General features: G+C 45.7%; 1 protein-coding gene across 4 annotated transcripts; it reads right to left on the bottom strand.

Annotated features, from left to right (window-relative positions):
- Positions 1 to 210: 210 nt before the first annotated feature.
- APOH (apolipoprotein H) lies at positions 211 to 22568 on the bottom strand. Of its 4 annotated transcripts, XM_030208457.1 has the most exons (8): positions 22416 to 22567; positions 20181 to 20357; positions 15824 to 15920; positions 11780 to 11856; positions 7770 to 7958; positions 6203 to 6382; positions 5613 to 5810; positions 211 to 618 (listed from the first exon to the last, which is right to left on the bottom strand). In XM_030208457.1, exons 1-8 carry the CDS (start codon positions 22474 to 22476, stop codon positions 539 to 541), a joined length of 1059 nt encoding a protein of 352 aa, XP_030064317.1. In that variant the 5' UTR covers positions 22477 to 22567; the 3' UTR covers positions 211 to 538. The 4 variants fall into 4 exon arrangements, with proteins under 4 accessions (XP_030064317.1, XP_030064320.1, XP_030064319.1 ...); XM_030208460.1 differs by lacking the exon at positions 7770 to 7958 and having other exon boundaries at positions 22416 to 22568; XM_030208459.1 differs by lacking the exon at positions 20181 to 20357.
- Positions 22569 to 24403: the final 1835 nt, after the last annotated feature.

Raw genomic sequence — 24403 nt, 5'->3', positions numbered from 1 at the left:
CCCCTGATGCAGACGCTTTGTTAGCGTCGAAACACGGCCTGTGTCGGGTCGTTATCTCTGATATAATAAAGACTGTTGGACTCACGTCTCCAGTGGTGAATCGTCTATTAGTCTCTACTTTTGCCTTCTGTGATTCGTCATCGTAGAGAACTTTTCCTGTTCTATATTTTGGGTCTCAAAAGGGTACAACACAAACACTTATGCAATGGATTTATTTGGTTAAATCTGTTTATTAAACTTTGCAGTGACGAGAGAAGAGTCAATCATAAAAGAAAAGAAAGCATGGTACATAAAGCATAATAGAAAACAAGGTGGTATACTTGCTGGCAGTTATACATGTTGTCTCTCTACTATTTAATCGAGTTATCTTGCATATATTGTTATGAACAGCACCTAGTGCAAACGCAATGGATTTATTTGATGTTTTTAAAGTAATGCTGAAAATAAGGCAAAATAAATGTATACTTTAACAAAATACTATTCAACAGCACTGTATTTCCAGAGCAGGCCTCCACTGGTGTATTGGTCATGGCAGGCTCTACTGTTGTGAATTAACTGTATCGCACTGTTTCATCGAGGACGCTTCGGTTGTAAAAAGTGCAGAAAATCTGCCGTACTCTGAAAAAGAAGCAAATTTCCATCATTTATTTGGGCTGCTTGTCCTTTGCAACATTTAGGACTAGAATCTATATATCATGACCAGGACCGCGCCACCCCCGCCACCCCACTCGGGCCACTGCCACCCTGCCTCCTTAACTTCCTGCATCTGCTCCTCCCTCGGTCTGTCACTCTCCTGCTCCAGGGTGCCGGAACCCGGGTTATCGCGTTAACATAGTCACCTGGGTCAGGGCTGCCAAGAAACTGAGCCAGGCCTGGGCCAGGGCTGCCGCTCCCTTCCCCCACAATCATCATCGCTGCCACCCCCCATGTTCGCCGCCACTGCTGCCCTCCCCACGATCGCCGCTGCTGCAACTGCAATTCAAGTACCTTGGCTGGCATGGATCCCGAGGCCCCACCAGCGGAAGAGGTCTTCCTCCAGCGCTGCTCTTTGCTCATTGCCTGCCCCTGCGGCTGCTTTTTCTCTCAGCGCATGCTCGGTTTCAAAACCGAGCATGCGTGCCCTGAGGGGAAAAGCAGCCGCTTGGCAAGCAATGGGCAGAATAATGAGCAGCGCTGGAGGAATACCTCTTCTGTTAGTAGGGCCTGGGGGGGGACCCCCACCAGCCAAACCAGAGGTCCTGCAGTGTCTGCTCCTCCAGGTCCCCCCAGCCTCCAAAGGGGGGGCCCAGCGCCGGAGTTTTCTCTCTCCTTCTCCTGTCAGGAGGCAATCACCCGGGTCCCGTCATGAAGAGAGGGAGAGACCCTGGCGCTGGGCCTCCCTTGGAGGCCTGGGGGAATTTTGTCCCCCTCTCAGCAGCCCTGACCTGGGTCCCGACGTACAGGAGCAGAAGAGAGACAGACCGAGGGAGCAGAAAATTCTGCCTGCCTCTGGAAGCCTTGCCAGCGCCAGGCCCCCCTTGGAAGCTGGGCCTGGGAACCTTGCCGCCCCCCCCCCCCCCCCCCCCCCACTTGGCAGCCCTGATCACACCTAAAAAAAATCGGCACTGAAAAACAATATGCCTAGGCACATTCTATAATTTGTAATTCTGTTACCCGGAAATGGCAACCGCCATTACGGCAAATGTAAGCCACATTGAGCCTGCAAAGTACATAAGTACATAAGTAATGCCATTACTGGGAAAAGACCAAGGGTCCATCGAGCCCAGCATCCTGTCCACGACAGCGGCCAATCCAGGCCAAGGGCACCTGGCGAGCTTCCCAAACGTACAAACATTCTATACAATCAAGCCATTGTGACATCACTAATGAGGTTGGCTCTTATTGGTGGAATGAGCCACTATGACATCACAATAGGTTAAATCACTGCTCTATGTAATAAAAGTGAGCCAAGTAGAGGACATAAGTAATGCCACACTGGGAAAAGACCAAGGGTCCATCGAGCCCAGCATCCTGTCCACGACAGCGGCCAATCCAGGCCAAGGGCACCTGGCAGCAATCCAGGCCAAGGGAAAATGTGGGATACAAATGCTACAAATAAATAAATAAATAAATAAAACTAAATAATTATGCCTAAATGTAGGTGTACTGTATAGAATACACCTAAATTTCAGTGCGGTTTATAGAATGCACCAAGCGCCCGTCCGTGCGATTAAATTTAGACACAGGCAGTTATGCCAAGTAAAACTTAGTGTAAATACCGATGCTTAAATTAGGTGTAGACTGGGTGTATTCTACAATGCGCATAGATTTTAGGAATGCTGATGACCCGCCCATTCCATGTCCATTGATACGCCCCCTTTTCAGCTATGCGCATCCCGTTGCATAATATGCTACGACAGTTGTGCGCGTAAATCCTAATTAATGCCAATTTGTGTCAATAATTGCTTGATAATTGGCAATTATTGGTGCTGGTTGGCTTAACTAATTTAATACGACTGGATTTGCGCACACAATTTAAGTCACACTATATAGATTCGGGGGGGGGGGAATAGGGCAAAATGCTGGGGGCTAAGTGTGAATTCTATAACGGAATCTGGGAGCCTATATTCCATTATAGAATTCTAGCGTAAGGCGGAAGTTCTGCATCGACATGTAGACGCTCCCACTTATGCCGTATCTACGGCAGGTGTAAATGTGTGTTTGCCTAAATGCTGCACTTTGCTTTGTAAATAACACTGTTTTATAACACGTGCAATTAATTGTGGAGACGCCAAAGCCTTGCTCAGGCCCTGCCCATGCAAACACCCCCTTACATTCGCACACTATGGACCAGATTCAGTAAATGCCATCTGAATTTTGGTGCCCAACTCAGAGGTGTTGTTTTTGGCACACGCTGGGCCATTGTTTACCACGGCTGGGAAAAAAAGCAACAGAAGGAAGAAGACTTTTTGACTGCAGCAGGATGGAGAGGACGTTGGCTGGCGGGGATTGGGGTCCCCTGCCAGCAAAAGCGAAGGTAGACGGGGGCGGGGGAGAGTTCGCGGCGGGAGGGGGGCGGCAAGGATGGGGGGGCGGCAATGGCGCCGGGGGGGGGGGGGGAAATGTGCTCCCTCCCCTCGGGCTCTGGACCCCCCTCCCACCAAAGTCTGGCTACGCCCCTGCCCTGGAGTGTGGGTCTCCACAGTGTAGTGTGTAGAAGCTACTCAACCTGATACAAGGTAGGCTAAGCTTTAAGCTTCATAAGGACACTTGAGGTCTGGTGGGAGGCAGAGACGTGCAGTAAAACATGGCAAGTGGATGTCTATACGTGGGGTTAAAGCCAGAAGTTTACAAGCTTAGGTTGCCTTTGAACTTAAGAAAGACTTTATTATTTATTTTGATGTACTGTGAAGAAACAGGACTCAGTAGTTGTTTAACAAAGGAGTTTGTTTCACTTCCCCCGTTGTCTGGCTGTATATTTATGAAAGCCCTCCTGCCCCGACTCGGTTCACGTAATCACAATACTGCTTAACTTATGTAGGGCAAAGCAGTTTACGCAATCAATAAAACATAAACAAAAACAAACAAAACATATGGAACACCGTAATTCAATAGGGAAGCCAACCCCAAGCAAAAGACAACACTCATATTTGCACACAATACCCCAATCAAACGATAAAAATAATTTGCAAAAGTCCCCATTGTTTCCTCGTGCCGAAAGCTGAGCACAGATCCTGGTGCTACGTACTTTTCTGGACCACTCTAGAGAATACCCTCCCCTCTCCAGTCGGTTCAAAACTCTGCTGCCCGTCTCGTCTTCCGCCAGGGTCGCTTTACTCATACTACCCCTCTCCTCAAGTCGCTTCACTGGCTCCCTATCCATTTTCGCATCCTGTTCAAACTTCTTCTACTATAAATGTACTCACTCTGCTGCTCCCCAGTATCTCTCCACACTCGTCCTTCCCTACACCCCTTCCCATGCACTCCGCTCCATGGATAAATCCTTCTTATCTGTTCCCTTCTCCACTACTGCCAACTCCAGACTTCGCTCCTTCTAGCTCGCTGCACCCTATGCCTGGAATAAACTTCCTGAGCCCCTACGTCTTGCCCCATCCTTGGCCATCTTTAAATCGAGATTGAAAGCCCGCCTCTTCAACATTGCTTTTGACTTGTAACCACTCGCCCCACCTACCTTCCTCTCCTCTTTCCTCTACGCATTAATTGATTTGCTTGCTTTATTTTTGTCTATTAGATTGTAAGCTCTTTGAGCAGGGACGGTCTTTCTTCTATGTTTGTGCAGCGCTGCGTACGCTGTGTAGCGCTATAGAAATGCTAAATAGTAGTAGTAGTTAATAATGCTAAATAGTAGTAGTAGTAGTAGTAGTAGTTAGAAATGCTAAAAAGTAGTAGTAGTAGTTAGAAATGCTAAAAAGTAGTAGTAGTAGTTAGAAATGCTAAATAGTAGTAGTAGTAGTAGTAGTTAGAAATGCTAAATAGTAGTAGTAGTAATATTGTTCAGGGACAATTTTTTGCTGCTGAATTATGAGAGCCATTAACTGAATCTAGTCCTATATGTTTATATTATTATTTCAGGGAGCAGAGGTGTTCCCAGGACCAGTGGCGATCCTAGCCTGCATGACACCCAGGCCGGATCGCCGATGCGCCCCCCCCCCAGCGAAATGACACCCCCCCGGTGCACGCCGCTGAGGGGGGGGGGTGCTGCGGCGTGCGCCTGTCATCTGAGTTCGCTAACTTCGCTAACATCGCTGCAGCTCCCTCTGCCCCGGCCGGAACAGGAAGTAACCTGTTCCGGAACAGGAAGTAACCTGTTCCGGGGCAGAGGGAGCTGCAGCGAAGTTAGCGAACTCAGCTGACAGGCGCGCGCCGCAGCACCCCCCAGCGGCGTGCACCCGGGGCGGACCGCCCCCACCGCCCCCCCCCCCCTCTTGGTACGCCACTGCCCAGGACAGGACTGGAGCAGGGTTTGCACCAATGAAAATTCAAGTTTCTAACCCACAAAAATTGTGCATCCCACAGAGTAGTTGTAAAATGCAAGCGTTGTTTCTCTGGCATCATTTTCAAAATGAGGGCATGAGTGTACTTTCGCTGTGAGAATTCTGCAACGTCCGCAGAGAAGAAAGTATGTGCATAGTTTTTAACAAGGCGCACAGTTATAAAAGAAAACTTCTGAAGATTTGACAAATAGGCCTTATTCAAAAAGCACTTTTCACCTTTATTTCAATATGAGGGGGGAAAAAACTGTATTGCATTAGAAGAAACATCTGATAAATATGCTCAGAGTTACTTGCAAGTTCAAACTGTGAACAAACTTCAGTAGGTAACTGGAAAACAATTTTTAGGGGAATCATCGGAATTTCCATCAAACGTATTTCTGAAAGATTCAATACACCCCCTCCTCTTCTTCTGTGTCTCTATTCCAGTCACGCAGGTTTAAAGAATTGTCAGACCACGGCTTGAAGGTGTGCATTTACCCCGTCAAACTAGACTATCCTAAACCTTTACACTCAACCCTTCAAACTAGAATATCTTGAACCTCTGCACTCACTTCTTCCAAATGAGTATCCTGAAACTCCTCCAGGCTCAGCTGTAAAATGGAAGGCTTTATTTCTTACCCTTGAAACATTCAGGGATCCTAAGAACTCCGTCCATACACTGAGTTGGAACTGGATAACCACATTTCTTTTCTTCATCTTTGCAGAAGAAAGCCATGATTTCTGCATGCTGTATGCGTCTTTCTGCCATACCCTGCAGTTTCACTCTCTGCCCATAATATAGGACTTCCGCTCTCTTAACACTTATGGAACAAGGTGCTGCGGGAGAAAAAGAAATATGACACGTTATGTCTCGTGGCCGTGGATGATTCATACATGAGAGGGGTAATTCCATAACTCAGCATCTCCATTTAAGGTACCCTGAGGCTGTGTAGTGGTGATAGTGTTACTGTACTAATGCTAGGGATCAAGGTGCAAACTAAAGACCATGCTCCATTATTTGGCAGCTTGACCCCTAGCGGTAGTACCACAAGACTTCCACTAGGGTCGATCAATTCCATTTTGAATTTGGCAGCTTGGAGGAGAAGAGCAACTGGGGATCACTCCTGTGCCCCCTCCCCCCCCCCCCCACTAGACACCACAGACAGGATTGATAAATCTGGTGATCTGTTCTGGGTGAAGCGAGGGTTCCTAGACGTGGAGTTTTCTACCTTTGCAGGAGGGCTTTATGGACCAGTTTCCTGTCTTTTCACATCTTGATTCTCGAGGCCCATCCAATACATAATTGGGCATACAGCCATAGGAGACCTTTTCCATGTAGTGGTATAATCTGTCCAGGTTAAAACTAACGAATCCATTCTCTATTCCAGTTGGACGTGGACATCGTATATCTGGAGAACAAGAAGCATGAAGAAAATTCTGAGGCAGTACAGATTTTACTTATTTTAATTTTGCTTTGATAGAGATCGTATACAGCTTTGAACCAAGGGTGCATCCTGGAATAGCAGGCTAAAAAAGTCACATTTTTTAAATTAAACACTTAAATAACAATTATAGCTTAATTCTTTGACGCTGTATTTTATTACAGTTATGTTTCACTTAGCCCATTTACATAGTATTTCTACATAGTGCATCACAAGTTAGGTATTCTTCCTTTTGGGCTCTTTTACTAAGATAGGGCTGGTCTTAGGCAGGGGTGACAGGGCCTCGTGTTCCCAGGGGCTCTGTGGCCCTATGGCCCTCCCCGAACCTACCTTAACGCATTGCACACTGGGGTCTCTTCAGGGCAGGAAAGAACCCCACTCTTTCCTACCTGCTGCCGCTACCTCATTCTTCAAAATGGAAGAAGTCTCACAAGGCCTGCCGCTTGAAGTCTCGGCAGCCATTTTGAAGAATGAACGGCACCCTGACTCTTAGTAGGGTAGGGTAGAGAGGAGAAGGCAATGCACCCTGAGGCTCGGGTGGGTGGAGAGGGAGATAGAGGGCAGAGTCCTCTGAGGCTCGGAGCCCTCTTCAGCGGTGCACATAAATACATTTTTTTAAAGAATGTCGTCAAAAGGGGAGGGGCTAGGCAAGGAGCAGTGGGTAGGGCTAGACAAAGAGCCGGGTCAGTGGGGCGACCCACCAAACAGGTCTACACAGGGCCCCACAACTACTAAGACTAGCCCTGTACTAAGCTGTGGTAAAAAGTGACCTTAGCGTGCCTTTCTGCAAGTCTTTCCCATGCGCTAAGGCCATTTTGACTGCAGCATTAAAGTGGATGTGTTCCTCTTTTTTTAATTAATGGCTTTGCGCTTAGGTTGCCATTAAAAATAATGACCATGTGAGCACTTACTGACACCTGTTTTGCAGGCAGTCAGGGCTCATACAGTAATCCTGCGCTGATTAATACAGTGCAGGAGCGCCCACTTTCTGCCCCCCCCCCAGACACTCCCCTCCAAGAAGAACGTTAAAATATTTTTTAGCATGCGATTAGCACGCGCGGATGTGGAATTACTGCAGGACACCTGAGTGCATCCCACAATGCACCGTTTTAAGCTACGGCAAGCGTGCGGTATTGCTTAACGCAACTTAGTAAAACCTGCCTCTACGTAACCGTGCCCTTATTATGAGGATAATTTATTTTTATCTTACTACTGTATGTATTGTAATATATTTGAATAGTATCAATGTATACCATTTTTGATATAAACTACTGTGGGTCCCCTTTTTGGGGAATGAAAAAAAGTGGAATATAAAAAAAAAGGGAACAGAAACGTTTTCTAATGTATTACTCACCCTTGCATTCTGGGATATGACTCCAGTTTCCATTTGCCAAGCAGCTAACTGTTTCATGTTCAATCAAGGCGTAGTTTGGGAGGCAGGCATATCTAACTACGTCTCCGAAGATGGACACGTTTCCTGGCCTTGGCAGATGGAAGACGATTCTTGCAAATTCAGGAACAGGGGGAAACGGACAAGTCACAGCTGGGGAAACAGAACATCGTTAAGTCTTGGGCGTTACAAACCTGAAGACGAGAGACGCTGTGTCTTATCTCTAGGAATGTTACCTGCAGGATCAAGAAGGGCACGAACAGCTAAGAATAAACTCCAGTCCACGCCAATTAGAAAGACAACCAAACGGCTGGATAAAAACGGCATAGACCACTTATAGACTGGTGTAATATCTCTCCTCGACGATCTCACTCATCAATAAAAGGACCCATATATTGATACCAAATATTATGCCATATATACTGCAGGCATTGAAGTTTATCTTGTTGGGCAGACTGGATAGGACTGTACAGGTCTTTGTCTGCTGTCATCTACTACGTTAATATAAGAGAATCCACATTATGAGGTAATTCTATAAGAAGCAGCTTAGGGGATCTTTTTTACTAAGGTGCGCTAATGGATTTAGCACGCGCTAAATGATAAGACGCCCATTGTATTCCTATCAGCATATTATCATTTAGCGTGCGCTAAATCTGTTAGCGCACCTTAGTAAAAGGACTCCTAGATTTATGTGTCAAGAATGCATGTAAATGCCAGAATTCTCGTCATTTACACACATATGTGAACACATATACATGTAAACAAGTGGTTTCCAACTCTGCTACTATCACTAGTACTACCTTTCATTTCTATAGCGCTGTTCTGTAAGTACATGGCCAATATTCAATGGTGTGTAATTTGCTGGAGGGCATTGATATGGGTAGAGTTTGGGCAAAGCATAGGAAGGGTGTGTGCAGAATTTAAAGTTAGATGCATAACTGTGGACCTACGCTGGAAGCGGTGCAAAGAAAAGCTACAAAAATGGTATGGGATTTACGTTGCAAACCATACTACTACTTAACATTTCTAGAGCGCTACTAGGGTTATGCAGCGCTGTACAGTTTAACAAAGAAGGATAGTCCCTGCTCAAAGGAGCTTACAATCTAAAGGACGAAATGTAAAGTTGGGGCAGTCTAGATATCCTGAATGAAGGTATAATGGTTATGTGCCGAAGGCGACATTGAAGAGGTGGGCTTTGAGTAAGGATTTGAAGATGGGCAGCGAGGGGGCTTGGCGTACGGGCTCAGGGAGTTTATTCCACGCATAGGGTGAGGCGAGGCAGAAAGGGCAGAGTCTGGAGTTGGCGGTGGTGGAGAAGGGAACAGAGAGGAGGGATTTGTCCTGTGAGCGGAGGTTACGGGCAGGAGCGTAAGGGGAGATGAGGGTAGAGAGGTAATGAGGGGCTGCAGATCGAGTGTATTTGTAGGTAAGTAGGAGAAGCTTGAACTGTATGCGGTACCTGATCGGAAGCCAATGAAGTGACTTGAGGAGAGGGGTGATATGAGTATATCGGTTCTGGCGGAATATGAGACGTGCAGCAGAGTTCTGAATGGATTGATGGGGAGATAGATAGCTAAGTGGGAGGCCAGTGAGGAGTAGGTTGCAGTAGTCAAGGCGGGAGGTAATGAGAGAGTGGACGAGTGTTCGGGTGGTATGCTCAGAGAGGAAAGGGCGAATTTTGCTGATGTTATAGAGAAAGAAGCGACAGGTCTTGGCTATCTGCTGGATATGCGCGGAGAAGGAGAGGGAGGAGTCGAAGATGACTCCGAGGTTGCGGGCAGATGAGACGGGGAGGATGAGGGTGTTATCAACAGAGATAGAGGGAGAGGAGAAGTGGGTTTGGGTGGAAAGACAATAAGCTTGGTCTTAGCCATGTTCAGTTTCAGGTGGCGGTTGGACATCCAGGCAGCAATGTCAGATAGGCAGGCCGATACTTTGGCCTGGGTTTCCGCATTGATGTCCGGTGTGGAGAGGTAAAGCTGGGTGTCGTCAGCATAAAGATGATATTGGAAACCATGGGATGAGATCAGCGAACCCAGGGAACAGGTGTTCAGGAGAGACCTGCCGACCTGAACATGTATACCTTGGAGGAAAGGAGAAACAGGGATGACATGATACAGACGTTCAAATATTTGAAAGGTATTAATCCGCAAATGAACCTTTTTCGGAGATGGGAAGGCAGTAGAACTAGAGGATATGAATTGAGGTTGAATGGGGGCAGACTAGGGAGTAATGTCAGGAAGTATTTTTTCACGGAGAGGGTGGTGGATATGTGGAATGCCTTCCCGCGGGAAGTGGTGGAGAAGAAAACGGTAATGGAATTCAAACATGCATGGGATAAACACAAAGGAATCCTGTTTAGAAGGAATGGTTCCACGGAATCTTAGCAGAGATTGGGTGGCAACGCCGGTAACTGGGAAACAAAATGGGAGCTGGGCAGACTTCTACAGTCTATGCCCTGATCGTGACTAAATAGATAGGGTTGGGCTGGAGTGTAAATTTTAAGGAACTTCGACGTTAGCTTCAGAACTTAGTACAAGAACAGTGCTGGGCAGACTTCTACGGTCTGTGCCCTGAGAAAGGCAAAGACAAATCAAACTCGAGTATAAAGTATCACATACTATGTAAAATGAGTTTATCTTGTTGGGCAGACTGGATGGACCGTTCAGATCTTTATCTGCTATCATTTACTATGTTACTATGTTACATGGAATGTTGCTACTAATTTGGATTCCGGAAACTTGTAACTCTTTAAGATTCCAGAATCTTCAGAACTTTTAGTGCAAGAACAGTGCTGGGCAGACTTCTATGGTCTGTGCCCTGAGAAAGGCAAGGACAAATCAAACTCGGGTATACATATAAAGTATCACATACCACGTAACTGAGTTTATCTTGTTGGGCAGACTGGATGGACCATACAGGTCTTTATCTGCTGTCACGTATGTGAATGTTTCCTTGTCTGTGCTCACCTCGCCCTCTGGTGGCCAGAACCGGTGGCTGCTATGGACTGTCACCCGCTCCAGACTTCAGCCCAGTCCGGTCCGGATCTGCCAGGCTGCCAGACTTGCTTCTCTTGTTTGTGCCTGAACAGCACCCGTAGCTGCCTTGTGATTCCTGCAGCTCAACTTCAGCAGCTGATGGGCTTTATTAACCTGCTGGAAACTTCTGTGTTTGCCTTTGCATCGTCTAAGGTCCCTGGTATGTGGGTGTGCTCTGTGCACTTCTGCCTAGTCCAGTTTTAGTCTGAGTTTCTTGCCTGGTTCTAGTTTGTTTGTGTGTAGTTAGCTTTGGTTTTATTGCTTAGTTCCTTGTCTTGTTTCTGGTCTGCATTTCCTTGTCTTGTGTCTGTGTTCCTTTTTAGTGGCTGCTTGGCAGCTTTTAGTCCTGACTCTGTTGTGTGTTTCCTGTTGGTATCCAGTTCCTGCCCAGTCCAGTAAGTCCTGCCGTCCGCCTGCACCCAGGGGCTCAACTCCTGGGGATGGTCGGTCAAGTGCAAGTGAAGTCTAGCTGTTTCTGTCAGAGTTCTGCCTTGTCTCTGGTGTGGGGTGGTTTTGCCTGCCACTGCCGCTCCTCGGCAGTGGCCCAAGGGCTCACGAACCTAGTTTCTGCCTTGAAAACCTAACTGGTATACATATAAAGTATCACATACCATGTAAATGAGTTTATCTTGTTGGGCAGAGTGAATGGACTGTACAGGTCTTTATCTGCCGTCATTTACTATGTTACTATGTTACGCTAGCATTCAATAATAACTGCCATTATAGAACTGGCACTTACCCCCGGATTCTATATATGGTGTCTAGATTTGTGTTCCAAAATGTACGCACCCTGTTATAGAATTGCCTTTCATATGGGGTGTTTTTCTGTTGCTCAAAGCCCCATTAGCTATGCTTTTTTTGCATTTTAGTACATCGGCCTCTAAGCTAACAATGGTGAGCAAGTGAGGTAATAATCGGACCTATATACATACGTACGTTCACAGACAGGGAGCTCCTCGGTCCATTCTGCTTTCTCATTGCACTGACTGCTGTTGGCTCCTCTCAGAATATACCTGCTCAGGGAGAGATGAAAATAGCTTAACGACATCCGATTGCAACAGTATAGCAGACAGCCGCTAGCCCACCAACACTATAATTCTCACTGTCATATTTAAGTACTGGAAGCGGCAGGGTTGATGTATTTCTTTTTTTTGCCTATTGAGACTACGGTCTCTTCGTTTTGACAGCATAGCCAAGATCTGTTTCTCATCCCAGAAAACTCCTAAGGGTGATGTAATAATGTAATAAATGTAATAATCATTCACAAAATTCCCAGCCATGAAAAGAACCATCCAAGGACCACAAGAGAAGGGGGACGACGAGAGATTTGTCCAGTGAGCGGAGTTCCCAGGGAGGAATGTAGGGAGAGATGAGAATGGAGAGGTAATGGGGGGCTGCAGAGTGGATGCATTTAAAGGTCAGTACGAGAAGTTTAAATTGAATGCGGAAGCGGACAGGGAGCCAGTGAAGTGACTTGGGGAGTGGGCTAGTGTGGGTATAACGATTCTGGCGGAAAATAAGTTGTGTCGCAGAATAAGTCGTGCCGGGGTAGCCGGCTCTTTCCCACTGAATATCGCCAGTTAGCTGATAGCCAGTTATATTTGGTGATATAACCGGCTGCCTGCTGATTTCAAGCCCGACTTTAGCTGTCACAGCTGTGGCCGTAACCCTGCGTCCAGACTCGCCTTTTTTCCAGTGATCTTAATCTAGTTCCTTCTAGTTCCATGTCTTGCCTTGTTCTGCTTTGCCTTGTTTTCCTTGCCTCGCCTGGATCCCTGTCCTTGTCTTGTCTATTGTACCTTGTTACCTCTGTCTTGCCTTGTCTAGTCTCCTGGTTTATTCTAGTCCTGATTCCTGCCTTGTGCCAACCCAGGTGACCTGTCTGCCACAGCTTTGGCTTTGGTCCAAGGGCTCACCATACCTGAACCCGTGACATTAGCAGCTATATTTCGCCAAGTGAAAATATGGGATATCTTTAGCCGGTTTGAACCTAACCGGCTAAGTCTGAATATCGACGTAGCCGGTTAGGTTCAAACCGGCCATAAATAAACCAGATATGCGATGCAGGTCACCGGAAGCGGCCCGGCATTGATTATCTGGGTTTAGCACTGACCGCGGTCTGAATTCCGGCCCCTTAAGCTGCCCGATGTGGCCGCTTATAATAGCTGGATATTAACAGAATTTTCGGGGATAGCCCGAATATTCAGTTAATATCCGGCACAAACCAAGCTCTGTCCTTGGTTTGTGCTTTGACAAGAAAAAGAACATTTAAACCTGGTTAAAATCAAAGGAAGATAAAGCAATGAGGCCGACCTTGTACAAAAACGATGCCTTTAGTTGTAGATTAAAAGCTCCCAGGTATTCTACAAAAATGCCCGACATGGCCATGTTTCGCCAGTATTAAAATGGCTGCGTCAGGGGCAATAGGTCACTAGCTGATATAAAACTTCAAAATAAACCAGGCTGCTGTGGTTGTAAAAAACATAGAAAGCTAGATTCTGGGAACAGTCTCTCCAAAAAATGCTGCAACCATGGCTTGGTTTATTTTGAAGTTTTATACCAGCTACTGACCTATTGCCCCTGATACAACCATTTTTATACTGGCGAAACGTGGCCATGTCGGGCATTTTATGTAGAATACCTGGGAGCTTTTAATCTACAAATAAACACATCGTTTTTGTACAAGGTCGGCCTCATTGTTTTATCTTCCTTTGATTTTTTCCAGGTTTAAATGTTCTTTTTCTTGTCAAAGCACAAAGCAAGGACAGAGCTTTCATCGAGCTACTACTACTACTACTACTTAACATTTCTAAAGCGTTACTAGCGCTGTACAGTTTAACAAAGAAGGACAGTCCCTGCTCAAAGGAGCTTACAATCTAAAGGACAACATATGCAGCAGGGGCGTAGCCACGGGCGGGCCCGGGTGGGCCTGGGCCCCACCAATTTCGTGTCAGGCCCGCCCAGCAGCAAAGTTCCTGACGGCAATTCCAGTTGCAGGCTCCGCTCGCAGTTGCAGCGATTCCCACACGTTGCCTGCCGGCTGCCGCTCAATCTCCTTGCGCTACTAAGCGCTAACCCGGAAGTCTCTCCTCTGCAGGACAGACTTCCGGGTTAGCGCTTAGTAGTGCAAGGAGATTGTTGAGCGGCAGCCGGCAGGCAGCGTGTGGGAATCGCTGCGACTGCGAGCAGAGCCTGCGAGTAGAATCGCCGTCAGGAACACTGCTGCTGGGCGGGCCTGCAAGGAGGATGAGATGCTGCAGCTGCACGGGGGGGGTGGGGGAGGGATGATGGGGGAAAGATGTCGCATGGGGGAGGGAAGACAGGGGACACAGCAGCTGATGGAAAGAAAGATGCTGCACAGGGGGGAGGGAAGATGGAAAGATGAGGCTTGGTTGGTGGGTAAGGGAGATGCACTGGGGGAAAAGGGAGAGATGCAGCAAAGGGGTGGAGGGGTGAGGAAGGGAGAAGTCTTGGCTGTGTATGAGGTGGAGGGGAGGGACACATGCTGCATACAGAGGGGATAGGTGGGGAGGGGGAGAAGTGGTAGGCATAGGGGTGGAGAGGAGGGAGAAATGGTGGGTTTAGTGGTGGAGGGAGGGCGGAGCAGAGAAAATTTTGTGCCCACCCACTTTGGGCTCAGGCCCACCCAAAACTGGCTGTCTGGCTACAACACTGATGTGCAGTCAGCTTACAATCTAATGGACAACATGTGCAGACAGTCAAATTGGGGCAGTCTAGATTTCCTGGATAGAGGTGAAATGGTTAGGTGCTGAAGGTGACATTGAAGAGATGGGCTTTGAGCAAGGATTTAAAGATTGGCAGGGATGGGGCTCTGTGTATGGGCTCAGAGAGTTTGTTCCAAGCATAGGGAGAGGCAAGGCAGAAAGGGCAGAGCCTGGAGTTGGCGATGGTGGAGAAGGGAACAGAAAGGAGGGATTTGTCCTGTGAGCGGAGGTTTCGGGTAGGAGCGTAAGGGGAGATAAGGGTAGAGAGGTAGTGAGGGACTACAGATTGAGTGCATTTGTAGGTTAGTAGGAGAAGCTTGAACTGTATGCGGTACCTTATTGGAAGCCAGTGAAGTGACTTGAGGAGAGGGGTGATATGAGCATATTGGTCCAGGCGGAAGATAAGACATGCAGCAGAGTTCTGAATGGAATGAAGGGGGGATAGATGGCTAAGTGGGAGGCCAGTGAGGAGTATGTTGCAATAGTCAAGGTGAGAGGTAATGAGAGAATGGACGAGAGTTCGGGTGGTGTGCTCAGAGAGGAAAGGAAGAATTTTGCTGATGTTATAGAGAAAGAAGTGACAGGTCTTGGCTATCTGCTGGATATGTGCGGAGAAGGAGAGGGAGGAGTCGAAGATGACTCCGAGGTTGCGGGCACATGATATGGGGAGGATGAGGGTGTCATCAACTGAGATAGAGAGTGGAGGGAGAGGAGAGGTGGGTTTGGGTGGAAAGACAATAAGCTCTGTCTTGGACATGTTCAGTTTCAGGTGGCGGTTGGACATCCAGGCAGCAATGTCGGATAAGCAGGCCGATACTTTGGCCTGGGTTCCCGCAGTGATGTCTGGTGTGGAGAGATAAAGCTGGGTGTCGTCGGCATAGAGATGATATTGGAAACCATGAGATGAAATCAGCGAGCCCAGGGAAGAGGTGTAGATTGAAAAAAGAAGGGGTCCAAGGACAGATCCCTGAGGAACTCCGACAGAGAGCGGGATGGGGGTGGAGGAAGATCCATGAGAGTGTACTCTGAAGGTACGGTGGGAGAGATAGGAGGAGAACCAGGAGAGGACAGAGCCCTGGAACCCAAACGAAGAGCTCACTTGGTTTCATCTGGAGGACTTTATGATTCACTTCCTGGGACTTTCACTCTAACTTATCATATCACAATAAGCAGTTCTGTCAACTTGATAAAAAATGAAGAGACTATTAATTATGCCATTCTTTGGAACTTTACCCATCTCATGGTGGTACCTTACCCTTCATTGCAAGAGAAGCTTATCACACTTTGGTACGTTAGCTCTGTGTGATGTATTTCTCCATTATGAAGCAGTCCAGGGTAGACACATGTTCTTACTGTGTTTTGTAGACAGAAAAGATAAATAATAATAATAATAATATTTATTATGTGTAAATGTCAAACTAAACAACAGAGACTAGTACTATATCAACCCAGAAAACAGAAACGGAAGAACAGCACCAAAAAAAATGGATACAAATATGATATAGTAACATAGTAACATAGTAGATGACGGCAGAAAAAGACCTGCACGGTCCATTCAGTCTGCCCAACAAGATAAACTCATATGTGCTAGTTTTTTGTGTATACCTTACCTTGGTTTGTACCTGTCTTTTTCAGGGCACAGACCGTATAAGTCTGCCCAGTACTATCCCCGCCTCCCAACCACCAGCCCCGCCTCCCACCACCGACTCTGGCACAGACCGTATAAGTCTGCCCAGCACTAGCCCCGCCTCCCAACCGTCTCTGCCACCCATTCAAGGCTAAGCTCCTGAGGATCCCTTCCTTCTGAACAGGATTCCTTTATGTTTTATCCCACGCATGTTTGAATTCCGTTACCGTTTTCCTCTCCACCACCTCCCGCGGGAGGGCATTCCAAGCATCCACCAAGAACAATTTAAATAAATCACATATTAAAGCCCAATATAACTATTAAATCACTTTTGATGTCATCTGTTAATTGCACACAAGATGTCGCAGAAGTAAGATTTCTTTAAAATGGCAGCATTAACGTGATCAGCATCGTTTGGGCAGATCACATGAGACAACATGGGGTTTCTGCAGCATTTTTCTTTTTCAGTGGTTGTTTTTGATATTGGTGTGTCTTTTATAACAAGGTTAATAACCAGACATTTATTTCTTTAGAGATCCATTAATGCCGATTGTTTTATATTTTGTATTTCAATATATTTAACCATCAGATGACTTAATATAGGCATTCCTTTAGGGTACTGTAATGTAGGATCTGAGGTTAATCCGTAGACAGTTTATTTAATGGATCCTTATTTTGCAATATTCAGACAAAGGGTGATTTTGTATCATCACGGGACACTATTAAAAGTTTTGAATGAATTTTTCACATCTAAGTCACTCTCTTTTTGATAGCAGTGTCATTCTTCATCCATATGTTTATATGGTATATTGCACCTTTTTATTTCACTTTTTACATGTCACGATTTATCATTATTTTATGATTTTTATGGATACTGTCATTTTATTAATTTGTTTTTTTTTATGATTTTCTCTGGTGTTTGTGGCTTATTCTAGCTTATCACCTGATTTATATGGCTTTGGATTTGAATCATGTTTTGGATCTATGTTTGTGCAAAATACCACGTAATTTTGTAAATCTAAGTTCTTTGAAAATACGACTCATAGTAAAATAGTAAAGTGGAGCAGCATTTTAGAAAAGATGTATAAATGCTCAGGCCAGGATGTCTCAAGTTCTGCTAGTATCCTAGACGAGGATCTGCTGACAAAGAGCCTGTCCTAAACTACAGGGAGAAATAGACGTTCCTGGCCCGGCTCCCCGCTGCCGCCCTCCTCAGACCTCGCCATTTTTTACAGTGTATGGATGCCATCCTCATCTGCCGCTTCCAATCCCTCAGACACAAGCCTCACCTCTGCTCCAACCGGACTCTCACGGATATTCAGGATATCTGGGTCAAGGTCCAGCAAAATCTTCAGCGAGCCTCGGCTAAGTACAAGCTCTTCGCAGATCGAAAAAGACAAGCTGTGCCAGTTTTTCAACCTGGACAGAAGGTCTGGCTCAGCACCAAATACTTGAGGCTTCGCCTACCCTCCTTCAAGTTTGCTCCCCGATTCATAGGGCCATTTCCAGTACAATCTCGGGTGGGGGCGGTCACTTAACCATCTCCAGTTACCAGCTAACCTCAAGGTTCACAACGCCTTCCATGTAGCCCTGCTTAAATAATTTTAAACTTCCAGATGGTATACGGAACCCAAGAAGATCATCGTTCCTGATTCTGAGCCTGACCCTAAATTTGAGGTAGAGGAGATTCTAGACTCCAAGCATCAGAAAGGACGACTATTTTATCTGCTATCCTGGAAACATTTTGGCCCGGAGGACAATTCCTGGGAGCCCGCTGCTAACGTCCACTCTCCTGACCAGATTCGCGATTTCCATGACCGCTACCCACTGAAACCCGGACCTAGGCAGAGGGGGATCCTAAAGGAGGGGGTACTGTCATGTCCCCTACCTCAACGCAAGCGGCGTCCTCGGGCTGCGTGGGGTCCCGTCGACACGCACACTTGACTGGCACTGCCTGAGCCGTGTGTGTGTAGTCCTCTCTGGGTTTGTTCAGAGAGCGGTGGTTGCAGGCTCCTTAATTGCTTTGCTTCCATGCACCTGTTTCTGCTCTCTCTCTCTGCCTGGCTTCCAGGCTCCTTGATTGCTTTGCTTCCACCCACCTGGGTCTGCTCTTCCTCTGCCTGGCTTCTCTCTTATTGGTCTTCCGGTTCCTCCTTCCCCTGCTCTTGTCCTATGGCTGTGCCCCTTCTCCGTGCTGATGTCAAACGCCTGTACTTTATCAGCTGAGCTCTCCCTGGACTCCATACTTCGGCTTCTACTTTAGTAGGTGTTTCTAACTCTGTAGTCTGCTTCTTATCTACTGGTCCCTCATTGCTGACTTTGCCTGTACCTGGATTACCCTTCTGCCTGTCGCCTGCCTACTGACTTTTGCCTGTACCTGGATTACTCTCTTGCCTGCCACCTGCCTACTGACTTGCCTGTACCTGGATTACTCTCTTGCCCGCCGCCTGACTACTGACTGCCGCTTGTACCTGGATTACTCTCTTGACCTGCTGCCTGCCTGGGCGATACGTTCATCACCCCGCTTCCAGCTCCGTCCCGTAAGTCCTGCAGGCTGCCCGCAACTAGGGGCTCAACCTCTGGGGAACGGCGGTCAGTGCAGGTGAAACCCAGGGTTGCCAAGTCGCCAAGCAGAACCTGGTCCGAGTACTGGGCTCAGCAGCGTTCTACTTGGTATAAGAACTCACAAATCTGACAATTTGTTAGATCTGTAAGGAGATAGCAGGGAGTAAATCTGACCTTAATACTGTGCAATAAATGTATGCTACATTATGTAAGCTGAGTATGTTGGGAGCATGCAAAATGAGCGACTCTGTTGAGCCTTTGGCAAGATAAGTTCCCTGCTTTCAATATCACCGATACAGTCCAAAATAAATTTTGTATGTTTGAAAATGATAGTTACTAAAGTGTGTAATCTAAGAATATGTATTTATTTATTTATTTATTACATTTGTATCCCGCTCTTTCCCACATACAGCAGGTCCAGTGCGGCTTACATAGTAGAAGAAAGCATCTTACATGGTAAAGAATACAGTAAAAACAAGGAAATGTAGGAACAGTATTATAAATTGTGATGATCATAACTACTTACATTGTGAAAAGTATTACAAAGGACATGCGAAAAGAATATAATGAACTGTGGCAACAGTGTCCCAGAATATATGATTTAGAATAGGGAAGGTAGACAAGGATATGATAGGTGAAAGGGAAGGAGAATGGGAGGGAAATGGTAAAGGATGGAGGGAAGAAGATGAGGGATTGAGTATAAGGGATTAGTGAAAAAGGTCAAATGTAATACTGGGGTCAAAGTGAGCATTGACATCTTAGAAGGAGTATCGTAGGTGATCTGGTGGAATTAAAGTCCCATTTTTCAAGCAAGTTTACCCTAATGGACCAGCTTAATTCCACCAGATCACCTAGAATACTCCTTCTAAGATGTCAATGCTCACTTTGACCCCAATGTTACATTTGACCTTTTTCACTAATCCCTTATACTCAATATTTTCCTGAAAGGCAAATAGTTATTAATAGTTCGGATGGGTCTTGGGAGAGCATTCCAGAGTTGACTACCCAGGAAGGAGAAACTGGAGGCATAGTATGTTTTGTACTTGACACCTTTGCAATTTGGGAGGTGTAGATAGAGGTATGTTCACGATAACATTGTTCTATTTCTAATTGGGAGGTCAATCAAGTTGTTCATATAGCTGGGGGATTCTCCTGATATGATCTTATGGATTATTGTATATGGAGGGTTTTTTGACGGATAGTTTTGTGAGGAAGATTCTATTTCTTTTGCTGAGAAATTGAGCCCATATTGGGTGGTTTTATTTTGTTAAACAACTTTACGATGATCTGTTTATCCACCTAGTGTGTGATCTATTAGGAATGACATATCAGTCATGCATCGTACTGTTTAAGACATACAAAATCATTAAACTTTATTTGTGAAATCTGTAAGGAACAGCACCTGGATGACTATACTCACATTTACATCTCAGTGTTACGCTAGTCCACCTGCCAGCATTAGTGCAGACTGCTCTTCTGGTACCACTGGCATATATATATCCAGACTGGCATACATAGGATACTTCCTCTCCAGGTTCATATAGTCTTTTTTCAGGATGAACTGAAGCAAATTCCACTTGAGGTGGCCCAGGACATACTGTAGTACCGAGAGTATGAGATGCGGTAATTTGCATTAGATGTTATAAACTTTTATTCTTATATAAGAACATAAGAATAGCTATACTGGGTCAGACCAATGGTCCATCTAGCCCAGTACCCTGCTTCCAGCAGTAGCCAATCCAGGTCACAAGTACCTGGTTGAATCCCAGTTAGTAGCAACATTCCATGTAGAACCCCAAAGAGTAACAAGATTCCATTCAGAACCTCAAAGAGTAGAAAGATTCCATTCAGAATCCCAATTAGTAGCAACATTCCATGCTACCAATCCCAGGGCATGTATACTTCTGTTGGCATTAATGACTCTCCTGCAACAATTCTACAATGTTACAGATCGTTCATTAAATAGGAAGGCTGCATGGTACCATCCGGCCAATATTCAAAAGTATTTAACCAGCCAGGAACAGCACCTGGCCGGTTAAGTACTCTCAAGCTGGCTATTCACCAATATTATTATTATTATTACATTTGTACCCCGCGCTTTCCCACATAATGCAGGCTCAATGCGGCTTACATAGTAATTTGAAATACAAAGTTAATAGAATTTTAATAAAACAGTAGTAAAACAATGTAAAGTTGGGCTTAGTAGTGTATGATAAGTTGAGCTAGATAATATATGACTAGGATAAAAGAGGGTAGACAGGATAGGATAGTGTAATTTGGGAGAAAGGGTAAGGAGGGATAAAATTAAGGAGATAACCGGCTATCTCCCACTGAATTTCCAGGTCAGCGACTAGCCGGTTAAGTTTATTGGCCAGATAGACCCACATAAATTGCAGGTCTATCTTTGGCCGCTATAACTTAGCCGGTCAGCTGGTGAATATTGGCTTAATCTGCTATGTTTGGGGCACCCAAAAAAATACCCGGAAATTCAATGCTCGTGGCCCAGATATGGCCCCGGCATTGAATTTCCAGGTTTGCCGGCAACCACAGGAGTTAGCCAATCTCTATGAATTTAGGATGGAAAAGCAGGTGCTCATATGATGAATAATTCTATAACAGGACACCTATGTCCAAACAGTCTATTTGACGTCTATTTTATAAAAGCAATGTAGGTGCCTATGGCGCTGATTTTTGAAGCAGGTGCATGTCTCAAAATGGCCAAAAATGGCTATCTGCTGAAGACGTCCAAATCGTGATTTTCAAAAGGCAGAATTTGGATGCTTTATGCTGCAGTTCATCCAAACTGCAAGGAGGCGTGTTGGAGGCATCTTTTCGGCAGGACTAGAGAAGACCCAAAATTATTGAGCAACTGACCACTGGAGGGACGAAGGCAGGACCCCTCCTTCATCTCCCAGTCGTTGCTGACCCCCCTCCCATTCCCCTAAGTAGTGAAAGTGACAGTAGATATCAGACCTTATGACACCTTCAGGTATTATGGCCATTCCTAACAGAGCAGCAAGCAAGTGTAAGGAGTAGCCTAGTGGTCAGTGCAGTGGACTTTGAACAATGGTACCCAGGTGTAACTCCCACTTTAACTCTTTTATTTCTGTACAAAAATGTGAGCCCTCTTGGAACATAGAAATACCTATTTCTAAGACACCTGCAAGGGTGATGGTTATCGTAGTGGTGGACCTTTTAGGTACAGCAGGATTTTATCTGTTCCTGGATTTGAAGAGATTTATTAGCTGTGATAACGATCCTACAGGGCTCATAATAACATATAAAGGAATTAAGGTAGGATTTGCACCTGAGTTCTGTTGTTTAAAGCCCACTACACTGACCACTAGGCTGCCCCTCTGCTCTGTAGGAACGGTAATGTAGTTTAGTACATCTAGTCCGTAATTTGCAAAAATACCACCAAAATGTGCCCCTTGCCCCCTGCAAAATGCCCTTTTTTCTATAAACTTTACCTGTTACAAAACTACCTGCTAGCTTTAGGCAGTTCAAACTTCAATAACCTGGGAACGGCTGATTTAGAAGTAGTAACTCTGTTTTTACTAGTGTAAAAAGTGCCCAAGCCTTTCAAAATGTACCTCATATATCTGGAAACTTCTGCAGGCCAAGTTGTTGCTCTGAAGAAGGAAAGAAAACTCACCTGCTTTTGCAACGACACCGTTGATGAAAAAAATTCCCCAGAGTAACAGCACGTATGACATCGCGGGCCCTAGACAAACCTTTTACCTATAGAAAGAATCCAGGGTTGAGTGCATCTACTCTGAAAAGGGAATTTGAAATGGTACTTCTAAAGGTTAACTAGCTACATTTGCTCGGATAAAAGTAAACAGAAGATAAGATATAAAGTTGATCAACAATGACAAACTTTAAAGATGAGTCATAGTTGGTTCTTTGCAGTTTGCAGGACAGTCATACAGTTCTGGGTCCCTCTTTGAGTGGGATATAAAACAGAGGGGAAGGCTTATGATGCCATAGCTGCAACGAGGGAGCAGGAGGAAAGCACTGGACCGAAGTTTAAAGGGCCCTAAGCCACATAAACGTCGATGCGTGCTCAACATTTGCCAAAATGGAGTTACCTCACGGCTACCACATGGCAGTAATTTCATTTTTGCTGCACGTGCGAAAAATAATTATTTTCTGCCGCGTGTATTGGACGTGCGCTAAGTGGCATTTGGCGTGCGTAGGTCATTACAGCCCAGTTACCGCGTGAGACTTTACCGCTAGGTCAATGGCTGGTGGTAAGGTCTCAGACCCAAAATGGACGTGCGGCAATTTTCTTTTTGCCGCACGTCCATTTTCGGCAAAAAGTTTTAAAAGGCCTTTTTTTACAGGTGCGCTGAAAAATGATTCTGCGCATGCCCAAAATCCCACGCCTACACTACCGCAGACCATTTTTCAGAGCACCTTACTAAAAGGACCCCTAAAATTGGATTCTAAGAGTAGGAAGTAGAAGATACTCAGCAAGTGACAGTGATCATTTTTTTAAAGCTGCTGCCGGTGTTATTCCTGTATATTCAATGCCAAACCATGTCCAGGCACTTATGCGGTTGGCTATCTCTTATGCAGTTAAGAGTCCACAAAATAGTTTGAGTTTAGTGGTCTGTAGTGAAATCCAGTGCCACTAACTGGTTAAGTCAAGCAAACAAGAGGGAATGATCTGCTCACAAATAAACCCTCAAACAGAAGAAAGCACACCAGCTGGTATGCAGATTTATTTCCAAACACCCAACCTGGCCATGTTTCACCAAGAAGGCTGCATTAGGGGTTTATAGTACACTGTTAACCAAACATATTTATTAAAATCCATAATTAAAATGCATGAATTAAAAACATAATTAAACATCAAAATGTAACTTAAAAACAAAGGAACATATCAAAAAAACATGCAAATCCTCCATACTTCATAAACATAACAGAAATACAAGCATATTGGTTTGCTGTGAAACTGCCGGTCATGCATAAATAAAATACACAGAAAATGTGTGAACATACACAAATAGGCTTATTTTCAAAGCACTTAGAGGCATATTTTCAAAGCACTTTGGGAGGCTAAGTTCCATAGGTTTCTATGGAACTTTGGGAGGCTAAGTGCTTTGAAAATGAGCCTAATAGTCAATTATATCGGACAACGGTGGATTGCAAAAATGCATTAGTGAGCTCATCAAAATTTAATTACAGTCTTGGATGCAAATTTGCTAATTAAGGGGAAGCATCTTTTGAACCCCTTATTAGGTATGTGTCCCTTTTGGGTCTATTCAGTGGCGGGGCAGTTCGCCCCTGGGTGCACGCTGCTGGAGGGTGCAGAGAGCAGCCAAGAATGCACCCGGGGGGGGGGGTCCGATGCACCAGGGAGGGGGTGTCATTGCGCCGGGGGGTATCGTGCTGCACCCTGGGGGGATGGACGCCGCTGCACCCGGGGGGGGGCGGTGCGCAGCGGCGATCCGCCCCGGGTTGCAGCCGACCTAGGAACGCCACTGGTCTATTCACTACCTGTGTTCACCAGTTTTTCAGCATTTTGGCACAGTATCCACATTTGAGATGTATAACACGTGGAGGTGTATTTTCAAAGCCCTTAGAAATACAAAATTACATAGGAACCTATGGAACTTTGTAAGTCTAAGTGGTTTG

Source organism: Microcaecilia unicolor, chromosome 6 (assembly GCF_901765095.1).
Source record: "Microcaecilia unicolor chromosome 6, aMicUni1.1, whole genome shotgun sequence".
Taxonomy (NCBI): Eukaryota; Metazoa; Chordata; class Amphibia; order Gymnophiona; family Siphonopidae; genus Microcaecilia; species Microcaecilia unicolor.
The sequence above is the reverse complement of the archived record's forward strand: the minus strand, read 5'-3'. Positions and strand labels throughout refer to the sequence as shown.

Excerpts from the sequence above, each read along its gene's own strand:
- APOH (XM_030208457.1), bottom strand. The coding sequence starts at position 22,476 with ATGTCATACGTGCTGTTACTCTGGGGAATTTTTTTCATCAACGGTGTC. Across the intron at positions 20,358-22,415 it reads CGGTGTCGTTGCAAAAGCAG|TATGTCCTGGGCCACCTCAA; the intron begins GTGAGTTTTCTT and ends TCGGTACTACAG. Across the intron at positions 11,857-15,823 it reads AGCTTCTCTTGCAATGAAGG|GTATATTCTGAGAGGAGCCA; the intron begins GTAAGGTACCAC and ends CTCCCTGAGCAG.